Genomic DNA, 21782 nt, shown 5'->3' on the forward strand with positions numbered 1-21782 from the left:
CTTACTCTGCCTGCACTCTCTTGTGGGGCAAAGAAGAAACGCGACATAACCAGGACAGAGCAGAGGCCTCCAGGGCACCAGAGAGGCAAGGAACCCGTTAAATTGCCAGGCCAAGCCCCGCTCACAGCTCAGCAATGCCTCGATTCCCCACTCCCTTGAGCTCCTGCCCTGCACTGAGGGGAGAGGCCCTGCCTTTGAGATGGCACCAGATGCTTCCTCCTGCTGCAGGTTGGAGAAAGGCCGAAGCTTCCTGCAGCCCTCCTCAGCCAACCCAACGATGGCTTTTTCCTCCCCTTTTTCTGCTGCTTGCTGGCAGTGGGATCAGAAGCTGTGGGCTACATCTCTTTGGAGTGGCTGGCATGTACTCTCATCCCTGCCAGCCCCTGCAGCCCTCAGGGGCGAGTGAGGCAGCCAGGAGGGTGTTGCTACCCTACAAGAGCTCCCAGCAGTGAGACTCCTTGTGCCAGTTGCCCCAGCAGCACAGGGCATGATTGTAAAGTGGTGCTGGACAAGGAACCCTGGTGTGTCAGCAGTTACACAAGCTGCCGGCTTGGGCAGTGATTCAAGCGAAGCATTTCTTCTGTTCCAGGACATAAGGGCTCAGCAAGGAGGAATCTTTCTCCCCGCCCCATGCCAAACATTGCACAATTGGCCAGATGCATTGGGGTTGGTTATACCTTCCTCTCAAGTTCCAGATGCTGGCCACTGCCAGAAAACAGGATGAGCTCTCTGGATCCTGTCCAGTAACTTCCATGAACCCTACCTCCTGTGTACTACACTGATTCAGATCCCTTGCAAGCCATGTGGGTTCCAGAGTGTGGGAAGCTGGGCTGTGGAAAGCAGATAGGTGGGTTTTCCCAGTACACAGGACCGAGGGTAGGGTGTGCCATATTAGATCGCATCACTGGTCATGCCTCTGACTGTGGCCAGTAGCTGATGCGTCAGAGGAAAGTGAAGCCTTTTCTTGATTGGATCTGTCTGATTAGGCATTGCTGGAAGTGGAGATCTAGATAGCAGGAGCCTGGGGTTTGCATTCCCCTATGCAGTGCTGCGGTCTTGCTTTTGAGATGATACTGCAAAGACTGGCCTAGTGGCAGAAATCTGGAGGGTTTGTTGAGTTTTCAGGAGTACCGTCTGTGCTTGTTTTCAGGATTCAGAGGAAGACGTCAGCTGGGCGACATATACCTGAGGATGGTAAGCCTCTCACAAACTATGCTACAGTGTCAAGGGGTAGAGGATGCCGCGACACCCTCTGCCCATGCAAAAGAGAAGCTTTTCCCTGCTACCTTCAGTGAATTTCAAACCTCTCCTTGTCCACTCACCCCAGGATCTTTTTTTTAATTGTGCGTTTTAGTGCTGGAGTTCCCCTATTGAGCTATATAACCGTGCTCTGGACGAACCAGTTCAAGGGAAGTTGATTTCTCATGAGACACACAAAGGGCATTCCGTCCCTGGGGCTGATGCCGGGGGAGGGGTGGGGCACTTAGTGCTGTTTGATGGTTTTGTGAGGCGGACCCATTTTAAGCAAAGGAAGCTAGAGTCGGCAGGAGCTCTATTGATTTGTGTGTTACAGATTTGGATTATTAAAATGCACAAAATGCAGATTAACGTTCATAACTCCCTGGCTGAGTCACCTGTTCCTTTCTAAACAAGTGTATTCAGTTGCTCATACTAGCCTCAGGAATGTTTCTTTTGGACTGAAATGTGCCCTGCCCAATCTAAACTTTGGGTCAAATTTTTTTTAAAAGGTCGGGTTTATAGAGCTCAAGGAGCAAATGACTCATTCAGTTAGCACGTCTATTATGTCGTGTTTACTTTACATGGCACCCACATTTCAACATGCTCCAGATTTGTATGTTGTCAAAGCATGATTGCATCGTAGAGGTCATTAGGGGAAGATGGTGGTTTTGGCAGGTGAGTGTAGGGTAGGGTAGGGTGACCAGGTAGCAGGTGTGCAAAATCGGTACCCTTTTTATGGGGGGGGGTATAGTTGTGTATATAAGACAAAGCCCCTAATATTGGGAGGTCTGGTCGCTCTAGCATAGGGGGCAGTTGGGGTTTCTGGTTCCTGGAGAGGTATGGGAGGCTATGTCTGAATGTTTAGTGCCTAGGAGGAAGTTGAAGCGTTAGTCATAGGGGAGAATGCATCTTCTTCCATTCATCTGCACCCCTAGGAGGGGAAAGAATTACATTTTGACAGTGGGAGGAGCTTGAATACCTAGCTTCCCACCCCAGCAACCAGCTACCCCACTTTCCCCTGCTCTAATATTTACCACTGGCTAGGCACAGTCATGTAACTGGAAGTTTTTATACTAGAATGAAATAGTAAGCAACAATGTAAATTGGCATTATTAGGGATTTGAGTTAATTATTCAGTTTAGATGAATGGGGGCAGTTCACTTCTCAGAGCTAACAGTTCAGGCTGATGGCTGACTGCATGCGGCATCGTTTTAACTCTGGTCCTGTTTGGAAGGTTTTCTCTTCACAACCACGAGGGCGGGAAATATAATGTGGTAAATGAGAACTTGGGTTCTAAAGCTCAGTTCTGTGGCGGGGGTAGCTTCTGCTGCAATATGGTAGAACATATGGGGGGACTCATTATAAGTCACTAGAACCAGGAGTCGAGAATAAAAGTGCCCATATCCAGGTGGAATTCAGGGAGGCAGAATGGAATCTTTCTAGGGCCTGGGAGGGGATATCCAGATGGTTGCAGAAGGGAACTTTTTCTGAGCACAAGAAGCCAGGACCTCAGCAGGGTAAAGGGGCATCTTCCAAGAAGGTGAAGCCTGGGGCAATATTTCCTTGTGCTCCCTGTGCTGGAGCCAGATTTCTGGAGACCGATTATCTGTTCCAGAGGACGGAGATGCTCAGAGCATCTGATGCACAACCACCTTTGTACAGGAGAGGAAAGACCAGTGCTGCTCCGGATGTTTCCAGCAAGACCATGGGCTACAGAAGCTGCCCTTAGCCTAAAGGTGGAGGTTTGAGACTGGGCTCCCTGGGAGAGAGGATCAGCTGGATAAAAGACTGCGATCAGACATGCCCTCAGCCATTTGGTGCGCGTGTGCGCTCGTGCGCTCTCTCTCCCCCCTATTATGGGAACTGCCTTTCTCTGTTCTCTCATCCATAGGTTTTCTCCTCCACCCTGGATGACTTGCCCCTCCTGTTACTCCACTTCACCTCACCTCAAATGCCCAGCACTCCCTGCCCCTCTCCCATTGCCACTCCCCTACCCCTGCTCAGCCTCCCCACACCCCTTTTCTGCTCCCCTTTCCCCCATGTTGTTCCCCTCTGCAGCATAGTCTAGAGGAATGAACACAGGAGTGGGAGGCTGGAGGTCCCAAGTTCTCAGCCTGGCTCTTCAACTGACTCACTGCGCGGCTTCAGGCAAGTCGCTTCAGCCCTCTGTGCATTTCCCCATCTAGGTTCCCTTGTGCCTCTCAGGGCTGTGAACACTTTAAAATGCTAAATAAATGTTAAGTATTCCTACCCCTCCCTTCCTCTGTCTGGAATGCCCTGACCCCACTCAGCTCCCCTTGTAATATCCAGTTCCCCACTCTGGTCCCCTGTCATTCAGAATACCCAGCCCCTCCTGACCTGCTCTCAGTTGCCTCCACCCCTTGGAATTTCCCATGATTCTCTTTTGCCTGCTCCTGTCTCTTGCAATTCAGAATACACCTACTCCTCTTTCTCTCCCTCCCTCTGGAATAGCCCTTGCCCATCCATCTCCCCTCCTGAGAATGCCATGTGTCCCTGTTCACACTACTTGTCTCTCCTGTCACCCCTCTCTCCTCCCCATCTCTTGAATATCCTGCTACCCTGTCTGTGTCCTTGTTCCCCTTTCCCTTGTGTTCTACATTGCCTTCCTTCTGAGCTGGGCTTTATCCTTGGGCCCCTCCTCCCTCTCGGACTTTGTTGAGGGAGAAGAGAGCTGGAGGAACCAGTTGCTCTATCCTGTCACAAAGTGCACCACACCCAACAAAGCAAACACTTCCCCAAAGAGCAAACTGGCATCTCCAGAACTGACTCACATCGCCTCCAGGAAGTGAGGCTGAAATAGGTGGGTGAATTTACAGCAGCGCTGTCTGCTTATCTCTCTCCTGCCTGGAGGTGCCCCACTCTATCCCACTCTCACAAAGACTCGCTGCCTTGTACACTCAGTATCAGTTTTCATCAACTAGACATGGAAAGTGGGAAGCTCAAAGCACAGTCTAAACTTAGAGAGGAGTGACCCCGTGTGACTGAGGAGAGGCTGGAGTGGAAAGTGCCTCTGTCTCAGTGCCCCAGATAAGAGGGAGTGCAAGAAAGATACTTCCTCAAGCAATCAGGAGCCGCAAAAGATGTCCGCTCAAAAAGCGATGAAGACAAACTGTTCCCATCTGTGGAGAAAGCAAAGATATCTCACTAGGTGGCAGATCAGGAATGGACAGGGGCAGGGGTGGCAGGTTTGTAGAAAATTTGGTGGTGCCCAGAACCCGCCCCCCACCTGCCTAAGGCTCTGGGAGGGAGTTTGGGTGGGGGGAGGAGGTCTGGGGTGCAGGCCCTGGGCTGGGGATTAGGGTGCAGGAGGGGTGCAGGGTTCAGGCTCTGGGAGGGAGTTTGGGTGCAGGCTCTGGGCTGGGGCAGGGGGTGAGTGTGCAGGAGGCGGTGAGGAGTGCAGACTCTGGGCTGGGGTGGGGGTGTAGGAGGGGGTGAGGGGTTCAGGCTCTGGGAGGGAGTTTGGGGGCAGGAGGGGGTGTGTGGGAAGGGGTAGGGGGTGCAGGCTCTGGGAGAGGGTGCAGGGGTGAGGGCTGTGGGGCTGAGGATGAGAGGTTTGGGGTGTGGGAGGGGGCTCAGGGCTAGGACAGAGAATTAGGGTGTGGGGGGATGAGGGGTTTGGGGCGTTGGAGAGGCTCAGGGTTAGGGCGGAAGGGCAGGGTAAGGTCAGCCTGCCCTGCCATTAGTGAATGGGGGGCATTAGGACCCTGCAGCAGCAGTTGATGAGGGGAGCCGAGAGAGCAGGGGTGGGGAGGTGAGCGGGGGCAGCAAGTGGGGGCCGGGGGACACTCGGGGGAGGTGCAGGGGGGGTGGCAGGCGAGGCTGGGGGAGAGACCCGGCCCCAAACATTTGTGGAGCTGGGCCCCCGGGCCCTGAATATTCCTGGAGCCCGGGCACCACGAGTGTATATAACTCGCCGCCCCTCGACAGGGGATCAACCCCCAAATGCAGTGCCTGGCCATATCCTGGACCAAATCCTGCCTATCTGTGACAAATACTGTAGCAGCCTGTTTAGCACTCTGGCAATCATGCTATTACAATAACTTGTCGCACCAGTCAAGTGTCATGGAGCGGAAGGATTTCTTGTGCCTATGCATACGCACCCCTGCACAGATGTACACTGTGCAGTATTCTGTCTTGCACATGCTGTCTGCACTGCATGGACCATTCCAGAAATTCATCCAAGCTGGACAATGTTCCCTTAGCAATAAGAAAATAAAGGAGAAAATGGCAACGTGCCAGCTCCCAGACACAGCTTAATGGACAAAAGTTAGTGTGTCAGTGGAGAGTAATGAACTGGGTTCAGGCAAAGGGAGAGCTTTTGATGGTGTAGAGCCTGGGAGGACCTGGCTCTCTCTGTCCGTCACTGTTAGAAATCATGGAAACAAGTAGCCAGAAGTGAGCATGCTTTTTTAGTCTTCTTCCGCTGAAGCCTTAGGGATGGCCACGACTGGAGATGGGTCAATGCCCTGAGGTGGCACCAAGCATTCTATCTCTCTCAGGGGCTGGGCTGGCTGCTTCTTGCTCACATGCTCAGAGTCTAACTGGTCCCCTAGGTGGGGTCGGGATGGAATTTCCCCCCAGGTCAGATTGGCAGAGACATTTTTGCCTTCCCCTGCACTGTCTGGGTGGGTCACTTGCCAGGTTGTCTGGGTATATCTCATTTGATCATTTCCCTGCCATTGCAGGCACCTCAGGTGATGGTGCACCTCAGTCCCTCCTATTCTCTGCCTGTGGCCCATAGTAGTCTAGTCTTCTGTGGTACTTTGGTCTCATTTCAGGTGTTGGGTTTAGTGGGTGGGAGCTGGGTGGTGTCGGTGGCCTGTGGCATACAGGTCACACTACATTATCTGGTGGTCATGCTTCCTCCTGGCCTTAAACTCTATGACTGTAGGACATGTTTCAGGCCCTCATATACTATGATAGAAAAACCTAGCTAGGCTTCCAAGAAGACATCCAGCACCTAGACTTGCCAGTACAAGGCGCAATAGCCCCTTGCCGCCCCTATCAACCTGAAGACAGGCCGTGTGCCTGTAAATCTAGCACAGGTATCTGGAGAGAACCCAGTGACTCTGCATTAGGATAAAATGTATCAGCTTTGCACACTGGTTGTCCAAAGAATGGGTGTGACTGACTGACTGGACTCGTTCAGTTTGACTTTGCTGTGTGTAAATTGGTGCTGCAGCCCCTGTATGGCTTCACTGGGTCATTTCAGCTGCATAATGTGTTGCCCTCAACACATTATCCAAAAGAGATGAGTGAGGGGCGAAAAAAGTTCACAGTCTAGGCTTGTACTTGTCTCTGCTCCTTCCTTCATGATTTAGAGCCTCACAGACTTTCTTGCTTAAGTTTTCCTCTGTCTCTTGCTAATACTGGCAGTCTTGGGTCATCCCTCCTTTTGCTTGCTGGACAGCTTTGATAATGTGTTTCAGGAAGACCTGGAGAGCAAAGTCAGATGAGGCTGTTATTTGAAGGGCAGCTCCTCCTGCCTCAACTCAGTGTGTGTGGGTGGATTCTGAGTCTTAGGAAGCTGTCCCAGTGCTAATGATGGGAGACCATTACCATCTTTGGTGGGAGCAGCCTTGCTTTCACCTAACGGGGCTAAAAGAACGTGGAGGGCTGAGGGCATGTGTGGCTTTTCCAGTGATAGTCATGGGAATTAGCTGCCATTTTAGGTGAGGGCAAAACATTGTGAGACTGAAGGCAGAAATTCATGATTGCCACTGAGAACACCCCAAATCTCATAAGACTCGTACAAAAATTGCAGGAGTTGGCAATGCTGGAATATGGAGGGAACAGGGGAGGGGCCTGGGCTTTGCCGCACTTCTGACTGGGGCTGAGTGGAATGAAGGGCAGGGGTTTGTGGTTTATGATGCCCCCTCTGCGGAGGGCAGGGGGATAGAAGGGGGCTATGGTTTGTCATGTGTCCTGTGGGCAGGGAAGGAGGCCTGTGCTTTACAGTAAACAGGACAGGGATGTAGGGTGGGTTTGGAGCTCCTCTTCACACTGGGGAGCCTCCTCTACCAAGTCTCTCTCTCTTTTTAAAATGGGGTCTGAGCAGATCAAAGGCTCTTTGTTGTATCCGTTGCAGGATCCGGGACTGTGGCTACCTCGCATCCCATCACGACTGGCACCCCCGAGGGAAGCAGCTACGGAGCTATCGGTACGGAACGCTTGGGAACCTGAGCATCTGGCAGCTCCTGGCATCTGGGCTGCCTGGACAGCTGCTTCTGGGGGAAGGAGCCAGTCTGGTAGAAGGCCTCCACCTCTGCCATGGCCCCAAGATGTCTTATTGTCTGCAGAGGAGTCTCTGTCCCACTGGCTGCCTGCAAATCCAGAGACATAACCCCACTGCTTGTGGGGAAGGGGAGGTGCACAGAGCAATGAGTGGGCTGCGGGGGGTGGTGGTGGGGCAGTCCATGGCTTTAGGCAGCTCCTCTTCCCCAGGGGTTGTTTTCCCTGTATTTTTGGCACCATCAAGGCCACAAGGGGCTGGGCTGTGAGTTCCTTCCTGCTGAGCCTGCCCATGTTGCCCTGGAGGGGAGAGCGCTCACCAAATGCAATGCTGCCCTCTCTGAGAACGCCCAGGCTCTGCAGCTCTGAGATCAAGACACAGGGGCCTGGGTCTCCTGCATGGTGGTGTAGATCAGGTCCAGGGGACCTAGAAGCCTGAGGATTTTGAACCGATGTTGGGGAAGAGAGTGGCTCTGTTTTTCACGCAGCAGTGTGGAATTTTTAATTCCTGCTCCGGGTGCTTAATGTGATTGCTACCCTGGTTCATTCCTGCACTAAGAACACACTCTAGCCCTGAAAATGGTACCCAGATTCCAGCCGGCAGGTGTGTGATATCTGGTGGGAAAGAAAGTCAGAACCAGGTGCTTATCCAGTGCAGGGAATAACATGAGGGTTTGGGAAGTGGAGTAGAGTCAGGGCTTTCTTCTGGGATATATTCTGACCCAGATCTAACTCCAGATCCATCATGAAAGACTCCCTGCTCAAGCAGGTTTTTTTTCTGTCTTTAAGAATATCTGGAAAATTTAGAAGGGCCCCTTAAGACTCTCAAACAAATGAGCGAGCTGACGTCACTCTCCCCTGCCTCTTCAACCACCACAATCTGTATGCTTGATCCACATTGCTGCCCTGAGCCTACATGGGCAAAGAGCTGGTATACAACCTGGGCAAACACAACACAAGATACAGGCAAGTCCAGCTGGTCCCCAAGCTGGTGATGCTGTTCATGGGACCATTCATGTTCCCATCTGCTTCAAGAAACACATGGGGGCCGGGGTCTGACTCTCTCTCTCCTCGTTGGAGGATTTCATTTTCTTCTCTCTTTTGTTTTAAAACTTCTTTTAGAAAAGCTTGACATACAAACTCTATCTTCAGGGCAGTACTCAGAGGCTGCTGCTAACACCAGTCAGAATGCTGCAGCCTTCACTGGCTAGTACATCTCACATTCATGATCACACAGGAGCCCGGCTAGTTAGAGGTAGTAAACATTATGGAAATCTAAGAGAGAGAGAGTGGAGAAAATGCTAGGAAGAGCAGAGGGGTGGACTATGAGTGTGAAGTGCTGAGTGTTCCTGTATCCTAGATCAGAATTTTGTGGGAATTCCCAGATAGGGCAACAACCATCTACCAACCTATTCCTTGGTCTGTGTATGCTGCGTTCCGCCATCAGAAGCTCCTGGTATGGTGAATGCTCCCTTGTTTCTTTGTACAGAGGGATTTACCCTTTACCATGAACCCTTCCTTCCTCATTTCCAGATGAGTCAAGCTCCAGTGGCGGCCGGCAGTTATCCTCCCCGGAGCGTGGGCCCCCACATGGTTCCGACACAGACAGCTCTGTGGAGGAGGAGAGTGATTTTGACACCATGCCCGAAATTGAAAGCGATAAGAATGTCATCCGCACCAAGGTATGCCTGGTGCTGCGTCCTTGTGCTAAGCACTGTGTGGTGGGGTCAGCTCTGTGATTCCAGCTATTATTGCTGGTCACCATCTCTCCTTTTAGCTCTGCTCTTTCGAGGGCAGATTAATGGCCTTCATCTGATTAATGTATTTAATAATCCTCCAATGCCCAGAAAGTTTTCCCAGAGCACTGATAGGAAACCAGTGCTATTAAAGGCTAAAATGAACAGCATTGTTTAGGAAACTGGAGAGATGCTGCTTTGGTGGAGGATGGTGCAACCTAGAAGGTTGGAAAACAAATGAAGGGGCTGAAGCGATGGTGGAAGAAAGCAAGCAGCTGGTGGTGGATACTGAGACCTTAGGAGAGCCATAGCCCTAGAGAATGGGGATGGGGAAGGGGAACACCAGCAGGGGATACAGAAAAGACAAGGAACCAAGTGACTGATATCTTGGATCAAGAACCTATGTACCATCTCTTAGAAGCTGCCTTCTCTTCTTGTCCCCAGTATTTACGGTTGGTCAAATTAATCTCTGGGACAACTCTGTGAGTACATCCATTATTATAGCAGGGACAAATTGACCCATGATCTGTCTCCATACAGAACTTGGTTTGAATGGTGTCTTACTGGAAAGTAATTCTACTAATAACAATTTTTAAAGTTCTTTGTTTTGTCATCTTCATTCCAGAGAGAACTTTTGGACTTTTATTTGTGGCTCTTCTGGGCTTTCTTCCACAGAGAATTGCAAGAGTTACTGTAGGGAAAGGACAAGCTTTACCCATCCACTTGGATCATCAAAATGCATTCAAGCTTTCTAAAGGTTTCCTTCTCCTTCATGAATTCTCCTTTTCTCTCCCCTGTATTGTGTTATATTGCAGATGTTCCTCTATCTGTCAGACTTGTCCAGGAAGGATCGGAGAATTGTCAGCAAAAAGTACAAAATTTATTTCTGGTAAGTAGAGGACAGACAGATGAGCTCCGGTCCCTAAATCTGGGTCCAGTCTTCAGATGTGGGCCCTCAAATTGAGTTCCCGGATCCCTCATTTGGGGGCCCACTTAGAGGCACACACATACTTTTTAGGAACCACTCTAAGCTTCCAGCTATAGTACTGGTCGCTCGGATGTATATATACACATTTGGAGTGTGTGGTGCGCGTGGGCATGTGCACATGTATGTAGGAGTGAATACAAGGGCTTGTGACCATTTGTATGCATGGACTGCTGAACACGTTCATGCTGCGTATGGGACCGTTCATCTTTGCTTCATTGCATCACACCAAATTTCACCTACTAGCATAAGTATTTGCTGGGGGAATAAGTGACTGTGGCCCAGACCCTGCAGCTCCACATGCCTAACCTTCTGCCAGTGGCCATTTATGCCCGCCCCTAAGACCTGAAATGGATATATATTTTAAAGGGCTGTTGGCTGGGGATTAGTTGAACAGCAGTAGAGGAGCTGGCTTGGTGAGAGGACAGTGTGACTCTTGGCTGTGGTGCACACTTTGATGTTGAGAGGGGTGGTATGAAACACTTCTTTCTGTCGGTGAGTTATGCCTTAGCTCCAGGAACAGCTGCAGGGTTGGGGGAAGGGGCTGGTTAAGAGCCCTGGGAGAATATGGACCATGAGGTCAGGCACTATCTCAGTGAGCACTGTGGGTCTTCATCCTGAATGCTTTAAAGGGGTACAGAGCAACCACTTGCCTACATGCCTCTGTGGAAAATAACAGTGTGACAGCTTTGGCTCCCTCCATTGCCTTGCACCCGGGAATCTCTGTTTTTCCTCCTGCTCCTCTGGGAGGTAGGTGTATTGTTATCCCCATTTTACATATGGGGGGTACACAGCAAGCCAGGGGTAGATCTGAGGAAAGAACCCAGGAGTTCTGACTCCCAGTCCACTGCTCTCCCCACCAGATACCACAGGTCCCTAAAAGGGAAAGAGCCAGTGAGTGGCTGGGGGAAACTGGGTGGCAAACCCATAAGTAGAGCCCAGACTCTGTTCTCGTGCACGTGGATGGCTGCGTTGCTGTGGTAACTGCCGCGCTCTCCCCCTCTGCAGGAACATTACCACAATCGCTGTGTTCTATGCACTGCCTGTGATCCAGCTGGTCATCACATACCAAACGGTGAGTGCTCCCTGGCGTTGCCCTGGGCTTGGCCCTCTGCTGTTCTTCCCCTAATGCTCTCTGAGGTTCGGCAATGCAAGTAACCCCAGAATCAAGCACAGTCTGGAGTATGGGCTGAATGCTTCTAACTGCTGTCATTTGCGACCCCCATGGTGCTTCCTGCATCTAGCCAGTTCAAATCCACTACGAGCTCCTGGCAGAACATTCATCTCCTGGCGGGGCACCTGAAATGCCACATTCAGTTGTCAGCATTGCAAATGGTGAACTCAGCCAGTCTTCCAGCCCCACCAACATGAGCCTCTGGTTGGTTGGTTGGTTTTGAGGGGCACGGTGATCCCTGTTATGGGCCAAATCCTGTTTTGTATCAGTCCTTACCTAGGCACTGTATTATCTTAGCTGGCCCTCACCACATTTGAGTGCCTCCCAATGCTATGAAGTGCCCACACAGATCTGTGTCTCTCTCTCCCTGTTCCTCTGTGTTCTCGTGTGCTCATGCGCGCACGCTCTTTCTCTCTCGCGCTCTCTCTCTCATGGGCGGCACGTGAGCCTCCCCTTTGAGGAGTCTAGCCCCACAGTCCCGCCCCTACACCCCATCTGCTGGAGTCCCAAGCCGCCGCCCTGCCCAGCCCGCCCCTCCCTCCTGGTGGCAAGAGGAGCCGCCAGCCAGCCCCAGTACTGCGTCACCTGCTGGCCCCAGCTGCCTGCTGGCCTCCAGCCGGAGCTGAGCTCCCGCTGGCTTGGTGGAGTGTGGGTGGGGCCAGGGCTTGGTTTAGGGGAGACTTAGCCTCCTCTGGCCTATTATACCTGCTGCCCATTCTCATTCTCTCTCTCTCTGTGTTATTGTGGAATTGGTGAGAAAAGTGTGTTTTGCACTGAGGTTCATTGTCACCATCCTGACATCTTCCAGGAGCCAGTTCCACCTTCGTTGGCCAGTCACTGAGAAAGCTCCATCTCTTGTGCATGTGTGAGCCTTGGTCTTGAGGCTGATCCATTTCTTTGTTCCAGTGATTGGGCAAAGCAGTCCTGGTTTGCTCCCCCAAGTATATTTTTGAGACACTGTTGTCTGGATCCAGAACACAGCCGTACCTGTGTCCAAACTTACCTGCCATATGGCCCAGAGCACATAAACCAGGCAAATTAAAAACAATAAAGGAAAGTAAATGCTATAGACTAGAAGCGTGGATTCAGCAGACGGCCCCTGAGGCCCTGTCTGATGCATGGGCTGGCAGCTGAAGCTGGGCTAGTAAGGGATGGAAACCCTTGGGCAGCTCCCTCCTGTGGTCAGAAAGGTGCAGACACGTCTGTGTTACAGCCCTGGCTCTTTAAAATTCATGCTGTGTTTCTTTAAAAGAAGACACACGTCCAGCAGGACAAGAGGGGTTTTCAAGAGCCAGGCCTGTGTGTGTGTGTGTTGTAAGTGCCTTGAATTCTATCTCAAGGCTTCAGTGTGACAGGGACACTCAGTCAATGACATGTGTCTGTTAACTGAGAGTGGATTGTGACAGCAGTTTTCTGGCCACAACACTAGGCTAGGTTGCAGCCAGTGGTGGTTGGATGCTGCTGTGAAATGCTAATTCTATGCTGATCGGGTTCACTTTGCCCTCCTCCTCAGCTTGTGCACACTGCACTTCACCCCAGCTCTAACACCAGTTCCCCTTCCACTCTGCAGGTGGTGAACGTCACTGGTAACCAGGATATCTGCTACTATAACTTCCTCTGTGCTCATCCTCTGGGGGTCCTGAGGTGAGTGAACCCTTTGTATCCATTCACCTGCTGGCTCACTTGGACTTAAGATTCATCCTCTTGGTGGTGCATGCTGGAAGGGCGTTGCCATTCTTTAATACCCCTTCAGAGGGGGTCAGGGAAGGCAAGGTTTTGTACCTGCCAAGCTTATAAAGTCAGTGTGAGGTCACCGTACGTTCAGGGATGGGACTGGAGCCCCTCTGTGCAGTTGCTGGGGTGGCTTTCCACTGAGTTGTCTGAGAGATAGACCCAGGGAAAATGTAGGGTGGGGCACCAAGGCAAACCCACCAAATCGCAGCTAAGTTCATTTTTCAGACCTTTTCACATACACGCATGTGAGCAGCGACTGTACAAAGGAGTCCAGGTCAAACCTTTCATCCAGAGAAATGATCCATTTCAAATAGCAGTGCAGAAGTGCTCTGAGGGTTAGGAGTCCAGCACTGAGCCAGGCTGAATCTACTGTACCTGGGTGTTGCTGCATATTCAGTATGTAAAATCAACCCATTTGTAGAGCTCTGCCGAATCCTTTGACTGCTGTGGGGCGGGAGCCTTTGCCCTGCAGAACCAAACCTTTACCCTTAGCTTAGTTTAATTTGGATGATGTTCTGTGGCCTGCGTCGTGCAGGGGAGCAGACCAGGGGTTCACAAATGGGCGTTTCTGGCATTAATATCAATGGATTTACTGCCAGGGTGGATCACCTTGGGTGTGGGAAGATGTCCTCTGGGATGTTTAAAAATATGTATTCTCGCCCCACAAATCCCTTAACTCTCTCTCGGGGGGACTCCTCTTCCCCGCAGCGCTTTCAACAATGTCCTGAGCAACGTGGGCCACGTGCTGCTGGGCTTCCTCTTCCTGCTGATCGTGTTTCGCAGAGACATTCTCCACCGCCATTCGCTGGAAGCCAAAGACATCTACACGCTGGTACGGAATGTGCCCCTGCTCAGCCTCTGCAGCAAGCGGAGAGAGCCCTGTGACTGGAATCCTCGCTGGGTCTGCACGGACGGAGGACAGTGAGCCCCAGGGAAGGAAAGGGGTAGAGTCGTTGGGCAGGAATCTGTTCTAGTTAGCGCCCTGGGGGCAGTGAGAGGAGGGGTGCTTGAGAGATAGTCCCCGGACAAAGACCTAGCTTTGGATTTGTAATGTGGCCATCACCACATGGCGTCCAGGTGTGAAACACGTCACTCCATGGAGCATTAATGCAGCATGAATGAGAGCCTGCTCTCGGCTCTGCCAAACGGACTGAGGAGTTCTGAGCAATCAGCTTTGGATAGAGAACCTCTCCTGTTTATCACAGGGTATTTTTAAATTTTTTTAGAAGTCCAGAACATCCCCCGAGAAGAGCACAAAGCCACAGGGTGAGACTCGAACCTCTCCACTCCTTTGTAAGGAGGTGGAGACAAGTCCATTTTATTCCACAGGAACTTGGCTGGCTCTGCTTGAGCTGCACTGAACAGGAAGCTTATTTTAACCATAGATCTAGGAACCTTTAGTCTTCCAGCCAGTGCTTAATTTGTGCCCAGGCTGAGCCCCAGGAACTCTAGGCTTGGCACAGAATAATAGAATATTAGGGTTGGAAGAAACCTCAGGAAGTCATCTAGTCCAACCCCGTGCTCAAAGCAGGACCAACCCCAACTAAATCATCGCAGCCAGGGCTTTGTCAAGCCGGGCCTTAAAAACCTCTAAGGATGGAGAAAGAAAAGGAGTACTTGTGGCACCTTAGAGACTAACCAATTTATTTGAGCATAAGCTTTCGTGAGCTTCAGCTCACTGCATGCATCCGATGAAGTGAGCTGTAGCTCACGAAAGCTTATGCTCAAATAAATTGGTTAGTCTCTAAGGTGCCACAAGTACTCCTTTTCTTTTTGCGAATACAGACTAACACGGCTGTTACTCTGAAACCTGTAAGGATGGAGAGTCCACCATCTCCCTAGGTAACCCATTCCAGTGCTTCATCACCCTCCTAGTGAAATAGTGTTTCCTAATATCAACCTAGACCTCCCCCACTGCAACTTGAGACCATTGCTCCTTGTTCTGTTATCTACCACCACTGAGAACAGCCGAGCTCCATCCTCTTTGGAACCCCCCTTCAGGTAGTTGAAGGCTGCTATCAAATCCCTCCTCCCTCTTCTCTTCTGCAGACTAAATATCCCCACTTCCCTCAGTCTTTCCTCGTAAGTCATGTGCCCAGCCCCCTAATCATTTTTGTTGCCCTCCGCTGGTCTCTCTCCAATTTGTCCACATCCCTTCTGTAGTGGGGGGACCAAAATTGGATGCAATACTCCAGGTGTGGCCTCACCAGTGCCAAATAGAGGGGAATAATCACTTCCCTCGATCTCCTGGCAATGCTCCTACTAATACAGCCCAATATGCTGTTGGCCTTCTTGGCAACAAGGGCACACTGCTGACTCATATCCAGCTTCTCATCCACTGTAATCCCCAGGTCCTTTTCTGCAGAACTTCTGCTTAGCCAGTCAGTCCCCAGCCTGTAGCGGTGCATGGGATTCTTCCTTCCTAAGTGCAGGACTCTACACTTTTCCTTGTTGAACCTCATCAGATTTTTTTTGGCCAATTTGTCTAGGTCACTCTGGACACTATCCCTACCCTCCAGCGTATCTACCTCTCTCCCAAGCTTAGTGTCATCTGCGAACTTGCTGAGGGTGCAAATCATCCCGTCATCCAGATCATTAATGAATATGTTGAACAAAAACGGCCCCAGGACCGATCCCTGGGGCACTCTGCTTGATACCAGCTGTCAACTAGACATTGAGCTGTTGATCACTACCCGTTGAGCCCGACAAAATAGCCAGCTTTCTATCCACCTTATAGTCCATTCATCCAGCCCATGCTTCTTTAACTTGCTGGCAAGAATACTGTGGGAGACCGTATCAAAAGCTTTGCTAAAGTCAAGATATATCACATCCACCGCTTTCCCCTCATCCACAGAGCCAGTTATCTCCTCATAGAAGGCAGTCAGGTCGGTCATGCGTGACTTGCCCTTGGTGAATCCATGTTGACTGTTCCTGATCACTTTCCTCTCCTCCAAGGGCTTCAAAATGGATTCCTTGGGGACCTGCTCCATGATTTTGCGGTTCACAGCCCCGGCACCTCTGAGCTTGCTGCTTCAGTTATGAATGTAAAAAAAAAAAAAAAATTAGTTTGAGGCCCAGCACCTCTTTCCTTACAAATTAAGCACTGGTCTCAGCTCTGGTCTGATCAGATCTCACAACAAAGAGGGGTTGTGTCTGTCCAGTATGTGCATGGGTGACATTACAGGCTGCAAGTCCTGGCGGCAATGGCAGTGCTGCTTCAGTAGGTGGCGCTGTTCCCCCAATTCAGTTCTAAACAAGTACCCCGGTATGGTAGGGATCCGTGTTCCTGGACTTTCAATGGAGACCTAAACCGGGTCCTGGCAAAGATCTCTTCTCAGAAGGGCTGGGGGGCTCAATTCCCCGCTGCTGTGCACCGGTGTTCTCATTTACATCTGTGGAAAACGGGTGTAAAATGCTACTTTTCTGATGTGATAGTGCCTTACATCCGTGGTGTGCTCCCTTTGCCCGGGTGTAAATCACCGCACAAGGGGCAGGGGAGTGGGGAATCTGGGCTGGGGTTTTTCAGTGTCAGTATACTGACAGATTCCCCCCGTGGTCAGCTGCATTCTGCCCCGTCAACCCTCCCTACAGTTCCATCTAGCTGGTTCTTAGACTGCTAAGTAGCATGGCAGTGTGCTGTTGTGTGCCATAGACACCCCAAAGGTGGCTACCCTTCATTGGAATGTGAGTGTGTGTAAACTGTAGTTTGAGCTCCATAGGAGTGTAAGCTCTCACTAGTGAGGATATGACACTGTGTCCCTTGTGTTCTCTTCCCTCCTCCTCTTCCAGGAATTTGGAATCCCCAAACACTTCGGTCTTTTCTATGCCATGGGCATTGCTTTGATGATGGAAGGGGTTCTCAGTGCTTGTTACCATGTCTGCCCCAACTACTCTAATTTCCAGTTTGGTAAGTGGAGAACTCCAGCCAACAGAGAAACTTATGGGGAAGGAGGGCTCAGATTTCACCCGTTCAGGTTTGAAGCAGATCAGCCAAGTGGAACTTCGGCATCCCCCGGGATGCTAGGCCTGCAGACCTCTTCGGAGCTTGCCCACATGTTGGGTGTGCAGGGACCAGTTAGTGAACGTTGTGTTTTTTGTACTCCAGTTGATGATACACTGTCCAGGTGACTGTGTTAGCACTCTGCTGGCAAGAACCATGATTCCCCTCAATTCTGGCACTCAGCGTTCAAAGGTAGCGTAGACAAGGCCTAAATTGTTTGCCTCTGAGGCCCTGACAGCTCCTGATTCCCCCCTGAGAAGATTCAATGGCCCATGTATCTAACATGTGAACCTCAGCCCCATCAGGCTGGAAACTGTCTCCCTGTAGGTCAGTTCACCTGTTCCCAGCAATAATCCCATGTGGCCCTGTGTTGCGCTGGCATATGCCAAGCACTTAAGTCTCATTCTGCATTGCTTCACAGCACCCAGGGAGCTCACAGTGCAAATTGGAGAATGGCCGGAGCAAATTGGCATATGTCTAGGGAGCTATACCTACCAGCCAAGGGTCTGGCCTGTGGGCTCAGCCCTGATTTACAGACACACTCTGAAAAGCCATCCCAGTCCCCTGGGCAGTGAGTAGGGAAAAAGCCTGTCTTCATTCTCTCTGTTCTCTTCCTTTCACAGACACCTCCTTCATGTACATGATTGCAGGACTCTGCATGCTCAAGCTGTACCAGACCCGCCACCCTGACATCAACGCCAGTGCTTACTCTGCTTACGCCTCCTTTGCCGTGGTCATTTGCCTGGCTGTCCTTGGAGTGGTATGGCTCTCTCCTACCCACCCTGCTCTCCAGGAAGGAAAAGCACTGACCCAGTGGAGAAAAAGTACAGGGGGCGGGGAGCATAGGGTAGCATTTGCTCCCAGCCTGCAAAGTCTGATGGCCCCTGGGTGAGCGTGACCAATACCGCAGGGCCTTGGCTCTCATTTTATCTTTGAGAAGTCATGGAAGACGGGAGAGATTCCAGACAATTGGCACTATATTTTCCCTTTGCCAATCTATAAAAAGGGAAATAAGGACAACCTGGGGAATTACGGAGCAGTCAGCTTAACTTCTATACCCGGAAAGACAACAGAGTAAATAATTAAGCAATCAGTTTGCAAACACCTAGAAGATAATGAGGTGATAAGTAACAGTCGGGCATGGATTTGTCAAGAACAAACCGTGTCAGACCAACCGGATTGCTTTCTTTGACAGGGTAACAAGCCTTGTGGATAGGGGGGAAGCAGTAGACCTGGTATAGCTTCACTTTAGTGAGGCTTTTGATACTGCCTCGCATGACCTTCTCATAAACAAACTAGGGAAATGCAACCTAGATGGAGCTACTATAAGGTGGGTGCAGCTCCCTTTTATTCAGGTTGGGCTTGTGGGTGCTCAGCACCTCTGGAGAACCAGCTCACATTTATTTAGGTACCTAAATACGGATTTAGGAATCTGACCTGAGGTTGAACGTTTTGGCCCTACCCTTTTGCAGAGTCTGTGTTTGGCAAGTGTTTCTGATAGCTGGGGGAGGCTTTGGGGGCTGAACGATGGGCGGCAGAGCCTGAGAACCCACCATTTTTTCTGTTTTGCTCCCAGGTGTTCGGAAAGAATGATGTGTGGTTTTGGGTCATCTTCTCAGTCATCCACGTCGTGGCCTCGCTGGCTCTCAGCACCCAGATCTACTACATGGGCCGCTTCAAAATAGGTAAGCCTGGTGGCTGAGGAGAAATGGGCTTTTTGCCCCTGGTGCTCACGTGCCTCTCGCTCCCCACCCTGAATTGGGGCACAAGAATTAGTAACCCCGGCAGCCTATGCCACCTCTGCAAAGTCAGTCTTCCTGCTAGCGCCTGTGCGCCAGGCCCGGGGGTATGCCACTCTTCTAACGCTGTCTTCCTGTTCTGACACCTCTGCTGCCTGGCACTGGGAGAGCCCAGCACAGTGACCCACTTTGTGGCACTCCAGCTACAGGGCTCCTAAGCATGCTGTCACAGGGACTCTCTGCCCAGAGTGTTTCTCTCTGTTATGTGGCGCCCAAAGGTGGTGCTGTACCTGGGTGCACTACAGTATTCCTGTAGCGGTCAAACCACCCAGCACTCAGAGAGGCATCTGTGAGGCATCTGCTCTCCTACCTAGATGTGCAGGCCCCACACAGCTGTTGCGCTCCACTCACAAACCTCTTTCTCCTTTTTCTTCTGCTGCCCTTGGTCTCAGATGTCCCTGACACAGGTAACCAGCAGCTCCCTTTCTTCCCTGTTTGGATTGAGTGAGCAGCAGTGGAGCAAATGGACGGGGAACATATGTTCCTTTAGCCTGCTGTGTGGGTTCTTTAGGAGTGAAATCAGTGGCAGAGTGTGGGCCACAGGAAGTGCACACGGCAGCAGAACCACATCTGTTCCACTGCAGAAAGGGGCCTGCGGTCAGAGCAGGCATGCAGGAGGGCTCCAATCTTGGTGCTCTGGACTCCACCAGTTCCACACGTGTCTCTGAAGGGGATGGGCCTATGAGAATGTGGAACTGTCTGCCACAAACCCTCCAGTCGGGGCAGTGCAGTAGTTTCAGGGGCTGGAGGAGGAGCTGTCCTCCAGCCTGAGGGGAGGATTCCAGCCCCTTCAACACCCTGCAGCCGTTTTCTCTGTGGGTGGGACCAGATGAATATCTCCCTAGGTGAAAATTCCTTAGAGAAGGGAAGTGTGGAGACTGCTTGGCCTTTCCCCATGCCTCAGCACATGCTCCTGCCTCCCTCTGAGGATCAGCCACAGAATATGCCAGGTACATGTTAGGGGGACTCTCGGACAATGCCAATGGGTGATAGGTGGGTGTTGAAACTCTGCATGGCCAAATGCCATTCAGCTGACAGCTGTCTGTATTCCAGTGTCCCCTTGTCACATTGACACCCCCTGCACTGTGAATCACGAGCTGCTGCACTAATGATTTGCTTCCCAAAGGGAAGGCAAAGCAATCCGGCTTGGTGGGTGTGGGCTCCCCACTTGCATGCCCTCCTCAGTTAGTGTCACCCTGCTCCCTGGGCAGCGATACTGCCTCACTGCCCTGTCAGGGCTACTCGGCTGGATACATTGGCTTTCCTGTCCTCTTATCTCCAGCAGACTTTGGGATTTTCCGCCGGGTGGCGATGGTGCTGTACACGGACTGTATCCAGCAGTGCAGCCGGCCAATGTACATGGTAGGTGGTTTCCCAAGCCCCAGCCCATCCTTGGCAGTTACTCAGTTGCCGGCTAGGGAGTGGTTAAAGCTGTGCAGAGCGTGTGTAGGCAGCACATGTGGCTCTTCAAATGAGTGGACAAAGAAATCTTTTTTTTTGAAAACCCTCTCCAACAAAATAAAGCTTCTGTCCTTGGTCTGGAATTCCACGCTCTTTGTCTTAGGTCGCAGGATGCTTTTGTGGGGAGTTTGAAGTGAATTGGTCAAGGAAGGGGGATATTTTTAAAAACATCAATGATTCGGAAGCTGTTAGCATAGGGAGGTCAGCACTGCATTCCCAACAGTTGCTGTCCTACAGCCTTACCCTGGTTGTTGCTTTAGCTGCAGACCTACAGCTGCTGTTGTTCCTGCTTTGCCCTGGGGCTGACGGGGTTTTGCAGACAAAACCAAGATGTGGTTGTTACCCAAGTCCCTTAAACTCACTTCTTGTCAGAGGCTGTTCAGCACTGACTCCAGCCTGGCGCCTCGTGTGCCTTATGGGCTGAGCCGTTCCTGGCTGTCCTGGGTGACTGAATTTTCAAGCAGCTAGGCTCCACACACCCCGTCTGTTTCTTTTTTAAAAGAGGCTTCTTTTACTTCTCCTGGGACATGACAGACTGAATTTCCCAAGCAGTGTACGACCACGGGGATCTTAAGAAAACACTGTTAATTAGGAAGAAAAATTCAGACCTACAACACCAGAACAAGTTGAATGTGATGACAGCAGGTCTAGGCTCAAAGGGGCATCTTCCACTTAAAAAGCCTGCAAAGTTTTTCACCCGTTATAATTGCTATAGTTAGTTACAAGAACTACCTGAGCTCACTGGAACTGAAAAGGTTGGGGAGAAGGGGGAATTCTCTTATGTGTTTGACAGCGCTTTGTGCTTAATCGTTTTCCCTGTTTCCCTTGTGTAGTCAGTTCCTTTCTGTGTGTGAGATTATTATTATTATTATTTATTATTAAGAAATAGGAAAAATACTATTTGTAAAATCACAAAAACTGACCAGGGGATTCAGGGGCTGGTGCATTACCGGAAACATCTTGGAACTCCTTTTTTGGAACAGATTAGATTTCCACTCCGCAATATCCCTTTAAAATCTATAAAATTGGAGCGATTTGTTTTCCTAGCACAAATGTTCACCAAAAAAAAAAAGGATCTGACACTCACGCATTCATGCATTTGTGAGAGGCAAATTTTAAATCTGTGAGAGTCTCTTGAACTGCCGTAACAAACTTCTCTGCCTGCACTCCTCGCCACGTTTTGTATAGCACTGGTGAAGACTGAACATTCATCAGCTGTGATTATTGTGCCTTCTCCCCAGGACAGAATGGTGCTGCTTATTGTTGGAAACCTGGTCAACTGGTCCTTGTAAGTAGTAGTGGGGTGTGCGCATGTTTCAGCATTGATTGTTGTAGGTGGCTGGAATGGGGGTAGAAATGTAGTGGTCTTTGTGTGGGAGTCTTTCAGATCCTTCTGCTGGAT

At 50.8% G+C, this 21782-nt stretch overlaps 2 protein-coding genes across 2 annotated transcripts in view; one reads left to right on the forward strand and one right to left on the reverse strand.

Moving 5' to 3' along the window:
- SIDT1 (SID1 transmembrane family member 1) overlaps positions 1–21782 on the forward strand; it is an 86902-nt gene that overhangs the window by 56936 nt on the left and 8184 nt on the right. Inside the window, 13 exon segments of the mRNA XM_077823065.1 lie at positions 1151–1194; positions 7349–7420; positions 9025–9173; positions 10043–10116; positions 11221–11287; positions 12957–13030; positions 13829–13952; positions 16910–17027; positions 17744–17880; positions 18697–18805; positions 19312–19326; positions 20202–20281; positions 21622–21668. Of these exon segments, the coding sequence (XP_077679191.1) occupies positions 1151–1194; positions 7349–7420; positions 9025–9173; positions 10043–10116; positions 11221–11287; positions 12957–13030; positions 13829–13952; positions 16910–17027; positions 17744–17880; positions 18697–18805; positions 19312–19326; positions 20202–20281; positions 21622–21668 (1110 nt within the window).
- USF3 (upstream transcription factor family member 3) overlaps positions 15950–21782 on the reverse strand; it is a 117829-nt gene continuing 111996 nt past the window's right edge. Inside the window, exon 7 of the mRNA XM_077823053.1 lies at positions 15950–16150. The gene's annotated coding sequence lies outside the window, so the exon portion shown is untranslated. The remainder of the gene's footprint in view (positions 16151–21782) is intronic.

Source organism: Eretmochelys imbricata, chromosome 1 (genome assembly GCF_965152235.1).
Source record: "Eretmochelys imbricata isolate rEreImb1 chromosome 1, rEreImb1.hap1, whole genome shotgun sequence".
Taxonomy (NCBI): Eukaryota; Metazoa; Chordata; order Testudines; family Cheloniidae; genus Eretmochelys; species Eretmochelys imbricata.